The 14,377-nt window shown below is 38.1% G+C and overlaps 1 protein-coding gene across 1 annotated transcript; it reads left to right on the forward strand.

The window, feature by feature from the left end:
• Window positions 1-6,732: 6,732 nt before the first annotated feature.
• On the forward strand, window positions 6,733-13,783 carry LOC110789646 (plant-specific TFIIB-related protein 1). The gene is made up of 6 exons (XM_056833179.1): window positions 6,733-7,096; window positions 7,220-7,498; window positions 7,755-7,860; window positions 8,578-8,736; window positions 9,236-9,661; window positions 13,537-13,783. The coding sequence occupies exons 2-6, from the start codon at window positions 7,494-7,496 to the stop codon at window positions 13,633-13,635; spliced, it is 795 nt and encodes a 264-aa protein (XP_056689157.1). The 5' UTR covers window positions 6,733-7,096; window positions 7,220-7,493; the 3' UTR covers window positions 13,636-13,783.
• Window positions 13,784-14,377: the final 594 nt, after the last annotated feature.

The following is a 14,377-nucleotide window of genomic DNA, read 5'->3' on the forward strand; positions in this document are numbered from 1 at the left end:
CAAATTCAAGCTCGAATCCAACGGCGTCAAAATGCCTAATTTTCTAGTCCAAATTTCGAGCTTCAAGTCCAATCCAAATTTTCTAGTCCAAACCTCAATTTTTCAAGTCCAAATCCAACGGCGTCATAATGCCGGATTTTCTAATTCAAATTTCGAGTTTCAAGTTTCAAGTAAAGATTCAATCCAACGGCGCCATAATGCCGGATTTTCTAGTCAAAACTCCTATTTTCAAGTTCAAAACTCAAATCCAACGGCGTCATAATGCCGGATTTTCTAGTCAAAATTTCAAATTCCAAGTTCAAAACTCAAATCCAACGGCGCCATGCCAGATTTTCTATTTCAACATTCAAGTCTTCAAACCTCAAACTCAAGTTGCCAATCTCAAAACCTCAAGTTCAAATGTCCAAGCTCATGACCGGCGTAATGCCAACTTTTTCAACTCCAACTTTCGAACCTCAAATCCCATGTCAATCTTTCGAGTTTCAAGTCCTATGCTCAAAGTTTCAAGTTCCAAATTCATACCGTCGTAATGCCGACTTTTCCATTCCATATTTCAAACCTCAAATTCGAAGTTCAAAGATTCCAAACCTTCAAATCTCAAGTCCTATATTCGAAGCTTCCAATTCCAAATCCATGATGGCATAATTTCCCTCATTCAATCTCATTTTCAAACACTTCAAAATTCCAAGTCCACGGCGGCATAATGCCGGACTTTCAAATTCCCAAATTCAATGTCTCAAATCCGTGGCGGCATAATGCCGGATTTTCCATATTCAAAGCCTCACAAAAGTGCGTCTTTTCCATTTCAAATTTCAAACTTCGAATCAAATTCAAAATTCAAACTCATTTTCGAGCTACAAATCCTTGCTTTCCATTACTCTCAAATTCAAAATCCCAAACGTTTCCAATGGGTTAAAAATCCCTTGAAATAATACAAGTCCAACTTTCCAATGGGTTGAAAATCCCTTGAAATAATACAAGTCCAATTGTCAAATGGGTTTAAAATCCCTTGAAATAATACAAGTCCAATTGTCAAATGGGTTGAAAATCCCCTCAAATAATACAAACCCCATTTCCAAATACTTCCAATGGGTTCAAAATCCCTTGAAATAATACAAGTCCAATTGTCAAATGGGTTGAAAATCCCTTGAAATATTACAAGTCCAATTGTCAAATGGGTTTAAAATCCCCTGAAATAATACAAACCCCATTTCCAAATACTTCCAACGGGTTGAAAATCCCCTGAAATAATACAAGTCCAACTTTCCAATGGGTTGAAAATCCCCTGAAATAGTACAAGTTCAAAATCCTATTCTTGGGTTGAAATCACCCTAAAATATTTCAATGGGTTGAAAATCCCCTAAAATATTCCAAGTCCTATCAACGGGTTGAAATCCCCCTAAAAATATTTCAATGGGTTGAAACTCCCCTAAAATATTCCAAATCCTATCAACGGGTTGAAATTCCCCTAAAATATTTCAATGGGTTGAAACTCCCCTAAAATATTCCAAAATCCAACGGGTCGAAATTCCCCTAAAATATTGACGGGTTGAAATTCCCTTGAAATAATACAAAATTCAATCTCCTAGTACAAGTCCAATTTCGAAATTCTCAATGGGTTGAAATTCCCCTAAAATAGTCCAAGGTCCAATAGGTCGAAATATTCTTTCGATATTCCGAGTTCTAGTACAAAGAGTCAACTTCCACAAAAGAATGAAGGCTCCTCTCAAACACTTCCAACGGGTTGCAAATCTCCAATACAAGTACAAAAATCCAAAATCCCGAATCTTCGGAGTGGCACTTAGAGTCAAGTCTAGGTCTCATTCATTGCATGCATATCATATCATGTGTCGAGAAGTCCAAGTTCTAAATCATGTGGTGTGTCCTAAATAGGAGTCCAAGGATCCTGTGGGTTTGCCGTAGAGGAGAGAGGTTGAAAAGAACTCCATCCGCCCTAGCCTCCCTCATAGCCGGCATCGAACGAGCAGCAGTTCATCTCCTACAAATCACACTTCCAGTCCCGTTCAAGAATCAGTCCAAATGTCTGCCCCCGATCGACTCACTCAACTCCTAGCATCTTTCACCAGCCTCAGCGCCAATGTGGAGAACATAAGCAACCGACTGGGTATTGTGGAACAGGGCGCGCCCACTGATGACTTAACCAAGAAGATCGAGAGTCTGGTCAGTAAGGTCACCAATCAAGAGAACTATTTTGACACCTCAATGGAAGACAACCTCAAGGGGAGGGGGAATCTGCCAGACAAATTCTCTGCCAATGATATTCTAAAGTTCAAGTCCACCAACAATCCTAAATACCACCTCAAGAACTTCAGAGCTACAATGGCCATCAAGGGGGTCGAACTCGAGCTATACCCTGTGGTATTCCCTATGTCTCTGGAACCTCTCTGCCAGAAATGGTACTATTCACTCAAAGAACATCAAACATGTACATGGGAAGCAGTTGCTCAAGCATTCATGGAGCAGTATCAGCCCAACATTCAACTTCAAACTACTTTAAGGGAACTGGAGGTTCTCAGGCAAGGGCCTCAGGAAGGCTTCACTAATTACCTCAACCGGTGGAGAGAAATGGCATCCCAAATGGTGACTCGACCCTCCGAGAGAGAATTGGTCAAGATCTTTATTGCTGGTCTTCTTCCGAAATACAATACTCACATGAAGTACCTAGGTTTGGAAATCTTCAAGAGAACCTACGACATCGGGGTCGACATAGAAGATGACCTGATGAAAGCACCAGCAGCCCCAGCTCCACAAGCTAAAAAGTGGAAGGGAAAGAGACCTGAGGCAACGCACAAAGTTCACGAGGTCAACGCCCTAGAGGCTCCTCAAGGTCCAGAGTCAAACAATTTCAAGAACAATGCTAACCAGCGCAACTATCAAGGCAGGCCACAAAGGGTCTTTACAAACCTCGGAATGTCTTACAGCGACGCATTCGATCGGCTGGTCGAAAAGCAAGTCATAACACCAATCGGTCCAACACCCGATCCTCTAGTGGACAAAAGGTCCAAGAGCTGGGATCCGGCAGCCCATTGAAAGTACCATCAAGGGAAGGGTCATGACATCGAAGACTGTTACAAGCTTAAGCATTTGATCCAGAACATGGTCGACAACAAGACCTTACCCCTACCTCCCGAAGCCAAACAAACTCCCTTGGTCCAAGCCATCTCCTATGACTGAGAAGATGAGGGTGAGGAATTTCCATGCAATTTAATCTCTACATACAAGCCAAGTTACGAACTGATGGCTCCAAGCTTCTGCCATCTCCTTCCAAGTGCTCAAAACTGGGTGATCCTCGAACCTAGGGTAACCACCGACATTCAAGAAAACATCTGTCCCCTCGCCACCTTGAAAGCTTTGGGGTTCTCTGAGTACGGTCTCATGCTGAGTGCTCAACAGACTGTCAAACTCCAGGGTGTCACATACAAAGTCCTTGGAATCCTCGAACTGGTTTTCTCCTTCGACACCTATCACAACAGTGCTGAATTCCTAGTTATCGATGTGCCTGCCAACTTCGATCTACTATTCGGAGAACCTTGGTTCGAGGAAATATTGGATGGCCCTGCCTTCCTCACCCTCAAAGGTTCAAGCTTCCGAGACACTTCCATCAAACAAAAGCTGGTTGTACGCCAGGAAAAGGATGAGTGCATTCAAGAATACTACTATAGATGGGCAACCTCCGCTCGTACGATCAAGCCCGAGTTGCCAGAGGGGAAAATGGTGAGAATATTCCTCCTAGGGCTCAACTCTTCATGCAAAGGCAGCTTCACCGCATTTCCTTACAGCACGTGGGATCAGGTCTGGGATCAAGCATCGAAGATCTGTGCATCTTGCCCCATTTATGATGATTATGACGATGACGTGGATATCTGGGAATACCCCGAGAACTATCTTTACGATTAGTGTCTTTGTCCAAGTCCAGGGTCTGTCTTTCAATTTTCGAGTCTAGGAATGAGTCTAAGAGTCTAGAACTAGAGTCTTGTTAGGTTATGATACATATGAATAAACATAAATCATGCGGAAAAACCATAAAGCCAGGAAACATATTATTAACACATATTCATTTAGCATAATTCAGATGCATACACTTTGTAGCGTGCCCTCCCTAGCTGCGCCCGAATCGAACAAGAACAAGTCTTTAGGACTCCAAGTGTCGTCCCTCCGTAGATAGTCCACAGCACGTCCGGATCCGCCTTAAGATTGACCAACTAGAATCGCCCTTAAGGTACTATAAATTTCGGCTAATAGGGCAAGTGTTTGTGGCTGATTTTTGCTTGAAAATCTTACCTTTGAATACTTCAATTCTCGATGTAAATATGTGACCCTAGGCACCTATTTATAGAGTTTATGGAAAGGAATGTTAATCCTATTAGGATACTAATTAGTTTAATTAGAATTTCATTAAAACTCTTTTAAACTAATTATATCTTTATTAGGATTAGAATTTAATCAATGAACGAATTCCATTGGCTTTAGGATTCGTATCGAACACAAACGTTGCACGACCACGAGCGTACCGCATAGCCCGCGCAGGCCTTGCGGCCCACACGAGCAGGCGCTGCTCGCAGCCCACGAACGTCAGACCACGCGCGCGCGCCTTGGCCTTGCTGGGCCTGGCCTTGCGCTGGGCCTGGCGTGGCCTTGGCTGCGTTGTGTTGGGCGCTTGGCTTGCTGGACGCGGGCCTGGCTTCGTGCTGGCCCTTCGTCTAGCAAGTCTCGTCCGATGCTAATTCGTACGATGCGCTTCCGATTAAATTCTCGATTCCGGAATTCATTTCCGATACGAACAATATTTAATATTTCCGATTCCGGAATTAATTCCCGTTTCGAACAAATATTTAATATTTCCGTTTCAGGAATTATTTTCCGATTTCGATAATATTTCCGATTCTGACAATATTTCCGTTTCCGGCAATATTTCCGATTCCGGCAATATTTCCATTTCCAATAATATTTTCCGATACGTACCATGTTTCCGTTTCCGGCAGCATCTACGACTTGGATAATATTATATTTCCGATACAATCCATATTTCCGTTTCCGGAGTATTCACTTGCTTGCCTTTGACGATCTCAGCTCCCACTGAAACCAAGATCCGTCGATTCCGAATATCCATAGATGGAGTATTTAATGCCATTAAATACTCGATCCGTTTACGTACTATTTGTGTGACCCTACGGGTTCAGTCAAGAGTAAGTTGTGGATTAATGTCATTAATTCCACTTGAACTGAAGCGGCCTCTAGCTAGGCATTCAGCTCACTTGATCTCACTCAATTATTAACTTGTTAATTAATACTGAACCGCATTTATTAGACTTAACATTATATGCATACTTGGACCAAGGGAATTATTTCCTTCAAGTCTTGCATCAATCAAGAGTCTCTAAAGGCCGAGCTTCAAGTCAAAACAGTCGATGTAATGATTGCTGATTTCAAAAATACTTCAACTTCTACTTACTCTTCGAGTTATAATTCAAAACACAATCCTAATCCAAATAACTTTGCTTCAGAAGAAACTGACCTTGAAATTCTAAAAGCTATCGAAAATCATGAAAACAGGACGCCCATAATTTTGGAAACAGAAAAAATCAACCTTTCTAACAACAGTGATTCAAAACTAGTTTAGATTGGTTTAACTCTTTCTCAAGAAGAGCGGGATGATCTTATCAAGCTACTTTCAGAGTACATAGACGTCTTCGCATGGTCCTATCATGATATGCCAGGGGTTGATCCAAGCATCGGTCAGCATACAATTCCCCTCATTCCAGGTTCAAAGCACATCAAGAAAAAACTTCTTCGCATGAAACCAGACGTTTCCCTCAAAATTCAATAAGAGGTCTCCAAGCAGCTAAAGGTCGGGTTTATTCGAGAAGCAAAGTATCCAGAATGGATCGCAAATGTCGTCCCAGTTCCAAAGAAAGACGGCAAAGTACGAATGTGTGTGGACTACAGAGATCTTAACAGGGCCAGCCCTAAAGACGGTTTTCCATTATCCCACATCGACATCCTGGTCGACAACACCGCAAATCATGCCTTACTCTCTTTTATGGACGGGTATGCAGGCTGCAATCAGATTCCCATGGAAGAGGAGGACATGGAGAAGACGACCTTCATCACTCAGTGGGGTACATATTGCTATACAGTTATGTCGTTCGGACTGAAGAACGCATGAGCAACCTACCAAAGAACAGCCACAGCCATCATGAGCGATATGATTCACAGTGAGGTATATGTCGACGACATGATTGTCAAATCCAAAGAGCGACACGAGCATACCTCAGTACTTCGAAAGTTTTTCAACAGGCTCAGGCAATACAACATGAGGCTCAATCCTCAAAAGTGTGCATTCGGGGTAACGTTAGGCAAGTTACTCGAATATGTTATCAGCTCTCGAGGCATAGAGGCTGATCCTTCGAAAATCAAAGCAATTCTCGAGATGCAACCACCAACGAATAAAAAGGAAATTCGGGGTCTCGGCAGACTACAATATATTAGTAGGTTCATTTCAAGACTCACAATGATCTGTGAACCGGTATTTCAAAAGCTTCGAAAAAGCGAGCCCAAAGTGTGGGATGACGACTGTCAGCATGTATTCGACACTATCAAAAACTACCTTTCCAACCCGCCAGTGCTAAAGACAGCCTTGCCAGGGATTCCCCTCAGGCTCTACACTAGTAGAAAAAACCCCTGTTGCAGCCCCCTTGTTGCAGCGTACATGTATTAATACGCTTCAACAAGCAGTTGGTCAACGCGGGTCAAACCCTTTAAAGGGTTGTTGCAGCGTACAAATTAATTGTTCCCTGCAAAAACGTTTGTTGCAGCGTACGTTGTAAAAGCCCCCTGCAATAGCCCGTTACTGTTGCAGCGTACGTCCTAAAGCCCCCTGCAATAACACATTGTAAAAGTCTTTCGCTACAACCCAACCAGGTTTAGTTCAATTTAGACCAAATTAATTAAAAAAACTCTAGATCTAAAATTTCATACTCCCACCTCTCAACTCCCTTCTTCTTCCCTCAGCTTTACTGCGTCGCAATCAATGTAACTTCCTCGTCGGTGGTTCTCGCCTCCTCGCCAGTCGCCGGTGGGTCCTCTTTTCTCGCCTCCTCGTCAGTCGCCCTAGAGCTGAACTTAGAATTATTTCAATCTGAAAATTTTCAAAGCTTGCTCAAATTGACCTTCCCCCTTCTTCTTCTTCTTCCCTCAGATCTCCTCTACGGACCGGCAAACACCACACTCAGCGGCGGACGTGAGGGCATACCCAGACGACCACGCACACTTCTTTTTCTCTCTCCTCTCACCTATACCGGAAAATAAAACCCTAGAAGTCATGGGGATGTTCCCGTGTTTCAATTGCTCAATATTCTGACAAATTCGTTCCAAAGTTAGCAGGTCAAGGAGGTTTCAGAAGATTGGAGTTGGGGTTCCCATCTGCTGCAAAAGAAATTCATTGATTGATTTTGAGGAAAGAACAAGCGCAAATGAGGTATAATCTTGTTTGATTTGTTAAATTTATGCAATTATTGAAAACTTTGTTGGATTTTTTGTTTAAATATTATGGTAAATGTGGTTTGTAATAAATTTAATTAGTTGATTTACTTATGCATATGGTTCATGTAGTTAATTTCTTTGTTTAATTGATTGATGAATCTGAATTTGAGTTTGAATCTTCAGATTGTTGATGTGGCTTCTATTTTGGGGTTGGACCGTGATATTTCTGATCATGCTTTCCAGTTGTTTAGGGATTGTTCTTCTGCTACTTGTTTGAGGAATCGTAGTGTTGAAGCTCTTGCTACTGCTTGCCTTGTTCAGGCTATTCGTGAGGCCCAGGAGCCCCGTACCCTTCAGGTTTATCTCTTGTCCCTGATAACTGGAATTTTGTTTTAATTTACCTGAGGAGTCGTCAGTATTACACTGATTATTATAAGGGGCTCATTGGAGAAATATGTTATGTTACATTCTGAGTTCAGTTCTTCAATTAATGTGATATGTTGGGGGTTGGTTGGGACTTGGAAGTGTTTGTCTTGGTATAAAACTATAGTGAACATTTTGCAATTGCCTTTTCTGTTCTTGTTCTCCATTAATTAAGTTCTGAAAGACGATCCATTTATGAATTTCTGATTGCGGTTGTCTTTGCGAAATTGCACATGTTATCCATATTTATTTTCCTAATCAACTTCACACCTCTCCCTGTGAAACTAGTAATGAAAATGGAAATCCTACGAGTTCTAAAACTGAATACGATACGCTGACTTTTTTCTTAACAGTATGTTGTTCCTTTTGGGGTTCTTGTTCTGCTTAGATTGTGTCCCGAATGCTAAGCCATTTGCAAATTGCGCTTTTTTCTCATCCGTAACCACCTTTGCTTCATCTTTATGCCTAAACTACTAGTGCAAATTGCAAAATTAAACAATTTCCGAGTTTGAACTCTTTGAAAACTGAAAATGCTCATTGTATTTGCTAGTAATTGAGTGGGAATTGGTTTAAGATAAGTTGCATATGCGATAGAAAAGAACACTTGATTTTAAGGGCATCTGTAAATGGGTATCTTATTTCATGTAACAGGAAATCTCAATAGCGGCGAACCTCCCTCAGAAAGAGATTGGAAAGTATATCAAGATCCTGGGTGAAGCTCTACAACTCAGTCAACCAATTAATAGCAATTCTATAGCTGTACATATGCCTAGATTTTGCAACCTTCTCCAGCTTAATAAATCCGCTCTGGTACTTGAAAACTCCTGCTGATATTTGCTAATACGCATCGGTGGCTGATATAATATGTATACTTTTGGAAACTGGTAGGCATTTCACCCAGCTGATATGCTAATAAGAGTAAATTATGAAGAATCATAAAACTTCTGAGATACCATCTTTACATTGTAATATTTGCTCCTTTCCTGCTTTTGCTTCTTATAATTGAAGGATTTTCAACATTGATCTTGCTAGTTCAATGGACTTGAGTAACACATTTCATTATTTCAATATTTAATGCTGTTAAATCATCTGTTGGCTCATGGCTGTTGCATTATAATCAGAAATGGGGAAAGCTTGTTGCTTGTCAAAATTGCCTTGAATTGTGCTCCTCTGTTGCATTTTCGTCATTTATTTGGTGGCTATGTGATTGAGAACCATCACATTATTAAGTTTTCATTCCAGAGAAATTTATTTCCCTAGTTTTGACTCATTTCTACATCATATGACTTACTAGTTTGTTATGGAGTAGGAACTTGCAACTCACATTGGAGAAGTTGTGATAAACAAATGTTTCTGTACGCGTAGGAACCCTATAAGTATATCAGCTGCTGCTATTTATCTGGCCTGTCAACTAGAAGATAGACGCAAGACGCAGGCAGAAATTTGTAAGGTAACAGGTCTCACTGAGGTCACACTCAGAAAAGTCTATAAAGAGCTGCTTGAAAACTGGGATGATCTTCTACCGTCTAATTATACTCCAGTTGTCCCTCCTGAAAAGGCATTCCCAACTACTACTATAGCATCCGGCCGTTCTGTAACCCCTAGAGCCGAACCACCAGAAATTCCTACTTTAGACCGGGAGAGCAAGCAGCCCAAAACGAATCAGATTTCCGAGACAACTCACGTGGACAGGGTCAAGGGAGAGAATGACAGCAATACCCCCAGTACAAAAAAGGTATCCTCGTTATAGGACTCATTTTATTCTCATTGATTCGTTATAGGTCGTATTTACTTTTAACTAAAGAACCTAAGGACTATTTGATTCTTATTACATGATTAATATGCATAGCTTTAACTTTCTAAAACTCATTTGAATCTATTTATGCACATTTAAGGCTCATTGGATCGTTATAGATCATATTTAGAGCTAAAACGACATTTTCGCTCCCAACTTTGAACTAAAGATCCTAAGGACTCATTTTATTCTTATTACATGATTAATGTGCATAGTTTTAACATTCTAAAACTCATTCCAATCTATGTAAGCACATTTAAGGATAATTGGGTCGTTATAGGTCATATTTAGAGCTAAAATGACATTTCCGCTCCCCAACTTTGAACTAAAGAACCTAAGTACTCATTTTATTCTTATTACATGGTTAATATGCTTAGTTTGAAGTTTCGAAAACTCATTTCAATCTACTTATGCACATTTAAGGCTTGTTTGGTCGTTATAGGTCATATTTAGGCTAAAATGAGCATTTTCGCTCCCAAATTTTGAAAAAAAAACCTACGGACTCATTTTAAACTTACTAAGTGTTTTATATGCTTAGTTTTGACTTTCTAAGACTCATACCAATCTATTTATGCACATTTGAAGCTCATTGGGTCGTTATAGGTCATATTTAGCATAAAATGACATTTTCGCTCCCAACTTTGAACTAAAGAACTTAAGGACTTATTTTAAACTTATTACATGATTAGTATGTTTAGTTTTAAGTTTCCAAGACTTATTCCAATCTACTTATACACATTTAAGGCTTGTTTGGTCGTTATAGGACATATTTAGGCTAAAATGACATTTTCGCTCCCAACTATGAACCAAAGAACCTAAGGACTCATTTTAAACTTACTAAATGTTTTATATGCTTATTTTTAACTTTCTAGGACTCATTCCAATCCATTTATGCACATTTACGGCTCATTGTGTCGTTATAGGTCATATTTAGGCTAAAATGACATTTTCGCTCCCAACTTTGAACTTAAGAACCTAATGACTCATTTTAAACTTATTATATGATAAATATGCTTAGTTTTAAGTTTCTAAGACTTATTCTAATCTATTTATGCACATTTAATGCTTGTTTTATCGTTATAGGTCATATTTAGGCTAAAATGACATTTTCGCTCCCAACTTTGAACTTAAGAACCTAATAACTCATTTTAAACTTATTATATGATAAATATGCTTAGTTTTAAGTTTCTAAGACTTATTCTAATCTATTTATGCACATTTAATGCTTGTTTTATCGTTATAGGTCATATTTAGGATAAAATAAGGCATTTTCGATCCCAACTTTAAAATAAAGAACCTAAGGACTTATTTTAAACTTATTACATGATTAATATGCTTAGTTTTAAGTTTCTAAGACTTATTCTAACTACTTATACACATTTAAGGCTTGTTTGGTCGTTATAGGACATATTTAGGCTAAAATGACATTTTCGCTCCAAACTATGAACTAAAGAACCTAAGGACTCATTTTAAACTTACTAAATGTTTTATATGCTTAGTTTTGACTTTCTAGAACTCATTCCAATCCATTTATGCATATTTAAGGCTCATTGTGTCGTTATAGGTCATATTTAGGCTAAAATGCCATTTTCGCTCCCAACTTTGAACTTAAGAACCTAATGACTCATTTTAAACTTATTATATGATTAATATGCTTAGTTTTAAGTTTCTAAGACTTATTCTAATCTATTTATGCACATTTAATGCTTGTTTGATAGTTATAGGTCATATTTAGGCTAAAATGAGGCATTTTCGCTCCTAACTTTAAAATAAAGAACCTAAGCACTCATTTTAAACTTAATACATGTTTAATATGCATAATTTTAACTTTATAAGACTCGTTCCAATCTATTTATGCACCTTTAAGGCTCATTAGGTCGTTGTAGGTCAAATTTAGGCTAAAATGACATTTTCGCTCCCAACTATGAACTAAAGAACCTAAGGACTCATTTTAAACCTACTAAATGTTTTATATTCTAGTTTTATCTTTCTAGGACTCATTCCAATCCATTTATGCCCATTTAAGGCTCATTGTGTCGTTTTAGGTCATATTTAGGCTAAAATGACATTTTCGCTCCCAACTTTGAACTTAAGAACCTAAGGACTCATTTTTAAATTATTATATGATTAATAAGCTTAGTTTTGAGTTTCTAGGACTTATTCTAATCTACTTATACCCATTTAATGATTGTTTGATCGTTATAGGTCATATCTAGGCTAAAATAAGGCATTTTCGCCCCCAACTTTAAAATAAAGAACCTAAGGACTCATTTAAAACTTATTACATGTTTAATATGCATAATTTTAACGATCTAAGACTCGTTCCAATCTATTTATGCACCTATAGGCTCATTGGGTCGTTATAGGTCATATTTAGGCTAAAATGACATTTTCGCTCCCAACTTTGAACTAAAGAACCTAAGGACTCATTTTAAACTTACTAAATGTTTTATATGCTTATTTTTAACTTTCTAGGACTCATTTCAATCCATTTATGCACATTTAAGGCTCATTGTGTCGTTATAGGTCATATTTAGGCTAAAATGACATTTTCGCTCCCAACTTTGAACTTAAGAACCTAATGACTCGTTTTAAACTTATTATATGATAAATATGCTTAGTTTTAAGTTTCTAAGACTTATTCTAATCTACTTATACCCATTTAATGCTTGTTTGATAGTTATAGGTCATATTTAGGCTAAAATGAGGCATTTTCGCTCCTAACTTTAAAATAAAGAACCTAAGCACTCATTTTAAACTTAATACATGTTTAATATGCATAATTTTAACTTTATAAGACTCGTTCCAATCTATTTATGCACCTTTAAGGCTCATTAGGTCGTTGTAGGTCATATTTAGGCTAAAATGACATTTTCGCTCCCAACTATGAACTAAAGAACCTAAGGACTCATTTTAAACCTACTAAATGTTTTATATTCTAGTTTTAACTTTCTAGGACTTATTCCAATCCATTTATGCACATTTAAGGCTCATTGTGTCGTTATAGGTCATATTTAGGCCAAAATGACATTTTCGCTCCCAACTTTGAACTTAAGAACCTAATGACTCATTTTAAACTTATTATATGATAAATATGCTTAGTTTAAGTTTCTAAGACTTATTCTAATCTGTTTATGCACATTTAATGCTTGTTTGATAGTTATAGGTCATATTTAGGCTAAAATGAGGCATTTTCGCTCCTAACTTTAAAATAAAGAACCTAAGCACGCATTTTAAACTTAATACATGTTTAATATGCATAATTTTAACTTTATAAGACTCGTTCCAATCCATTTATGCATATTTAAGGCTCATTGTGTCGTTTTAGGTCATATTTAGGCTAAAATGACATTTTCGCTCCCAACTTTGAACTTAAGAACCGAAGGACTCATTTTTAAATTATTATATGATTAATAAGCTTAGTTTTGAGTTTCTAGAACTTATTCTAATCTACTTATACCCATTTAATGCTTGTTTGATCGTTATAGGTCATATCTAGGCTAAAATAAGGCATTTTCGCTCCCAACTTTAAAATAAAGAACCTAAGGACTCATTTAAAACTTATTACATGTTTAATATGCATAATTTTAACGATCTAAGACTCGTTCCAATCTATTTATGCACCTATAGGCTCATTGGGTCGTTATAGGTCATATTTAGGCTAAAATGACATTTTCGCTCCCAACTTTGAACTAAAGAACCTAAGGACTCATTTTAGACTATTAGGACATTGTCATTAGTTTCTTGAATGTTAAAATGTGATATTTAATTTGTATTTAATCTAATGTTTAATTTAAATTTCTGTTTTTGTAAAGGTCTACACTCCGAGGATTGCGCCTTATGCGAGGAATTTGATGTGGTTCGTGAGCAATGGGCTAAGTTTTTTACCAACAAGTATTTATTATTGGCTTTAGCGCGCTTGATCGAGTTGGTTTAGTTGTTATAGAATAAATTTTATATTAAAATGTATGTTTATGTTGAAATTGGAACATATATTTAAATGTAATATGTGCACTTTGGTTTTGGGATATATAGTATACAAAACTCCAGTTGTTGTTTTTATATTTGTTATACAGGTTGCGTTATTCTATTATTGTTTTGACAGGTTTCGATCTATATTTGGTGCAAGGCACTCTAGGTATCCCTAAACAAAATTAGAATTTTCCCGCCAAAAGTGCTTTTTTGCAGCGTACATATATGTTGTACGCTGCAACAAGGGAAAAAAATTTGGCAAAAATTCAGACTTGTTGCAGCGTACAAATAAATGTACGCTGCAAAAAATTGAGTAATTCAGACTTGTTGCAGCGTACAAATAAATGTACGCTGCAAAAAGTTGAGTCTTTTGCAGCGTACATATATATGTACGCTGCAACAAGTCCAAAATTTTGCCAATTTTTTGGCACTTGTTGCAGCGTACATCTAAAAGCCCGCTGCAACAAGTCTAAAATTTTGCCAATTTTTTGGCACTTGTTGCAGCGTACATCTAAAAGCCCGCTGCAACAAATCACTTTTTGCAGCGAACATTGTACGCTGCAACAAGTTCAGACTTGTTGCAGGCCCCCCAGTTGCAGCATACGATGTACGCTGCAACAGGGGTCTAAAAGCCCGCATTCATATTCATGATTAGTGTGACAACGTGTTACTTGTGCATTGTGT

This window comes from Spinacia oleracea, chromosome 6 (assembly GCF_020520425.1).
Source record: "Spinacia oleracea cultivar Varoflay chromosome 6, BTI_SOV_V1, whole genome shotgun sequence".
NCBI classification, from domain to species: Eukaryota; Viridiplantae; Streptophyta; class Magnoliopsida; order Caryophyllales; family Amaranthaceae; genus Spinacia; species Spinacia oleracea.

Bases quoted from the DNA above. Each gene is read 5' to 3' on its own strand.
- LOC110789646 (XM_056833179.1), top strand. The intron at 7,861-8,577 runs GTTTATCTCTTG...TTCATGTAACAG, and splicing joins AGGAGCCCCGTACCCTTCAG to GAAATCTCAATAGCGGCGAA. The intron at 9,662-13,536 runs GTATCCTCGTTA...GTTTTTGTAAAG, and splicing joins ATACCCCCAGTACAAAAAAG to GTCTACACTCCGAGGATTGC.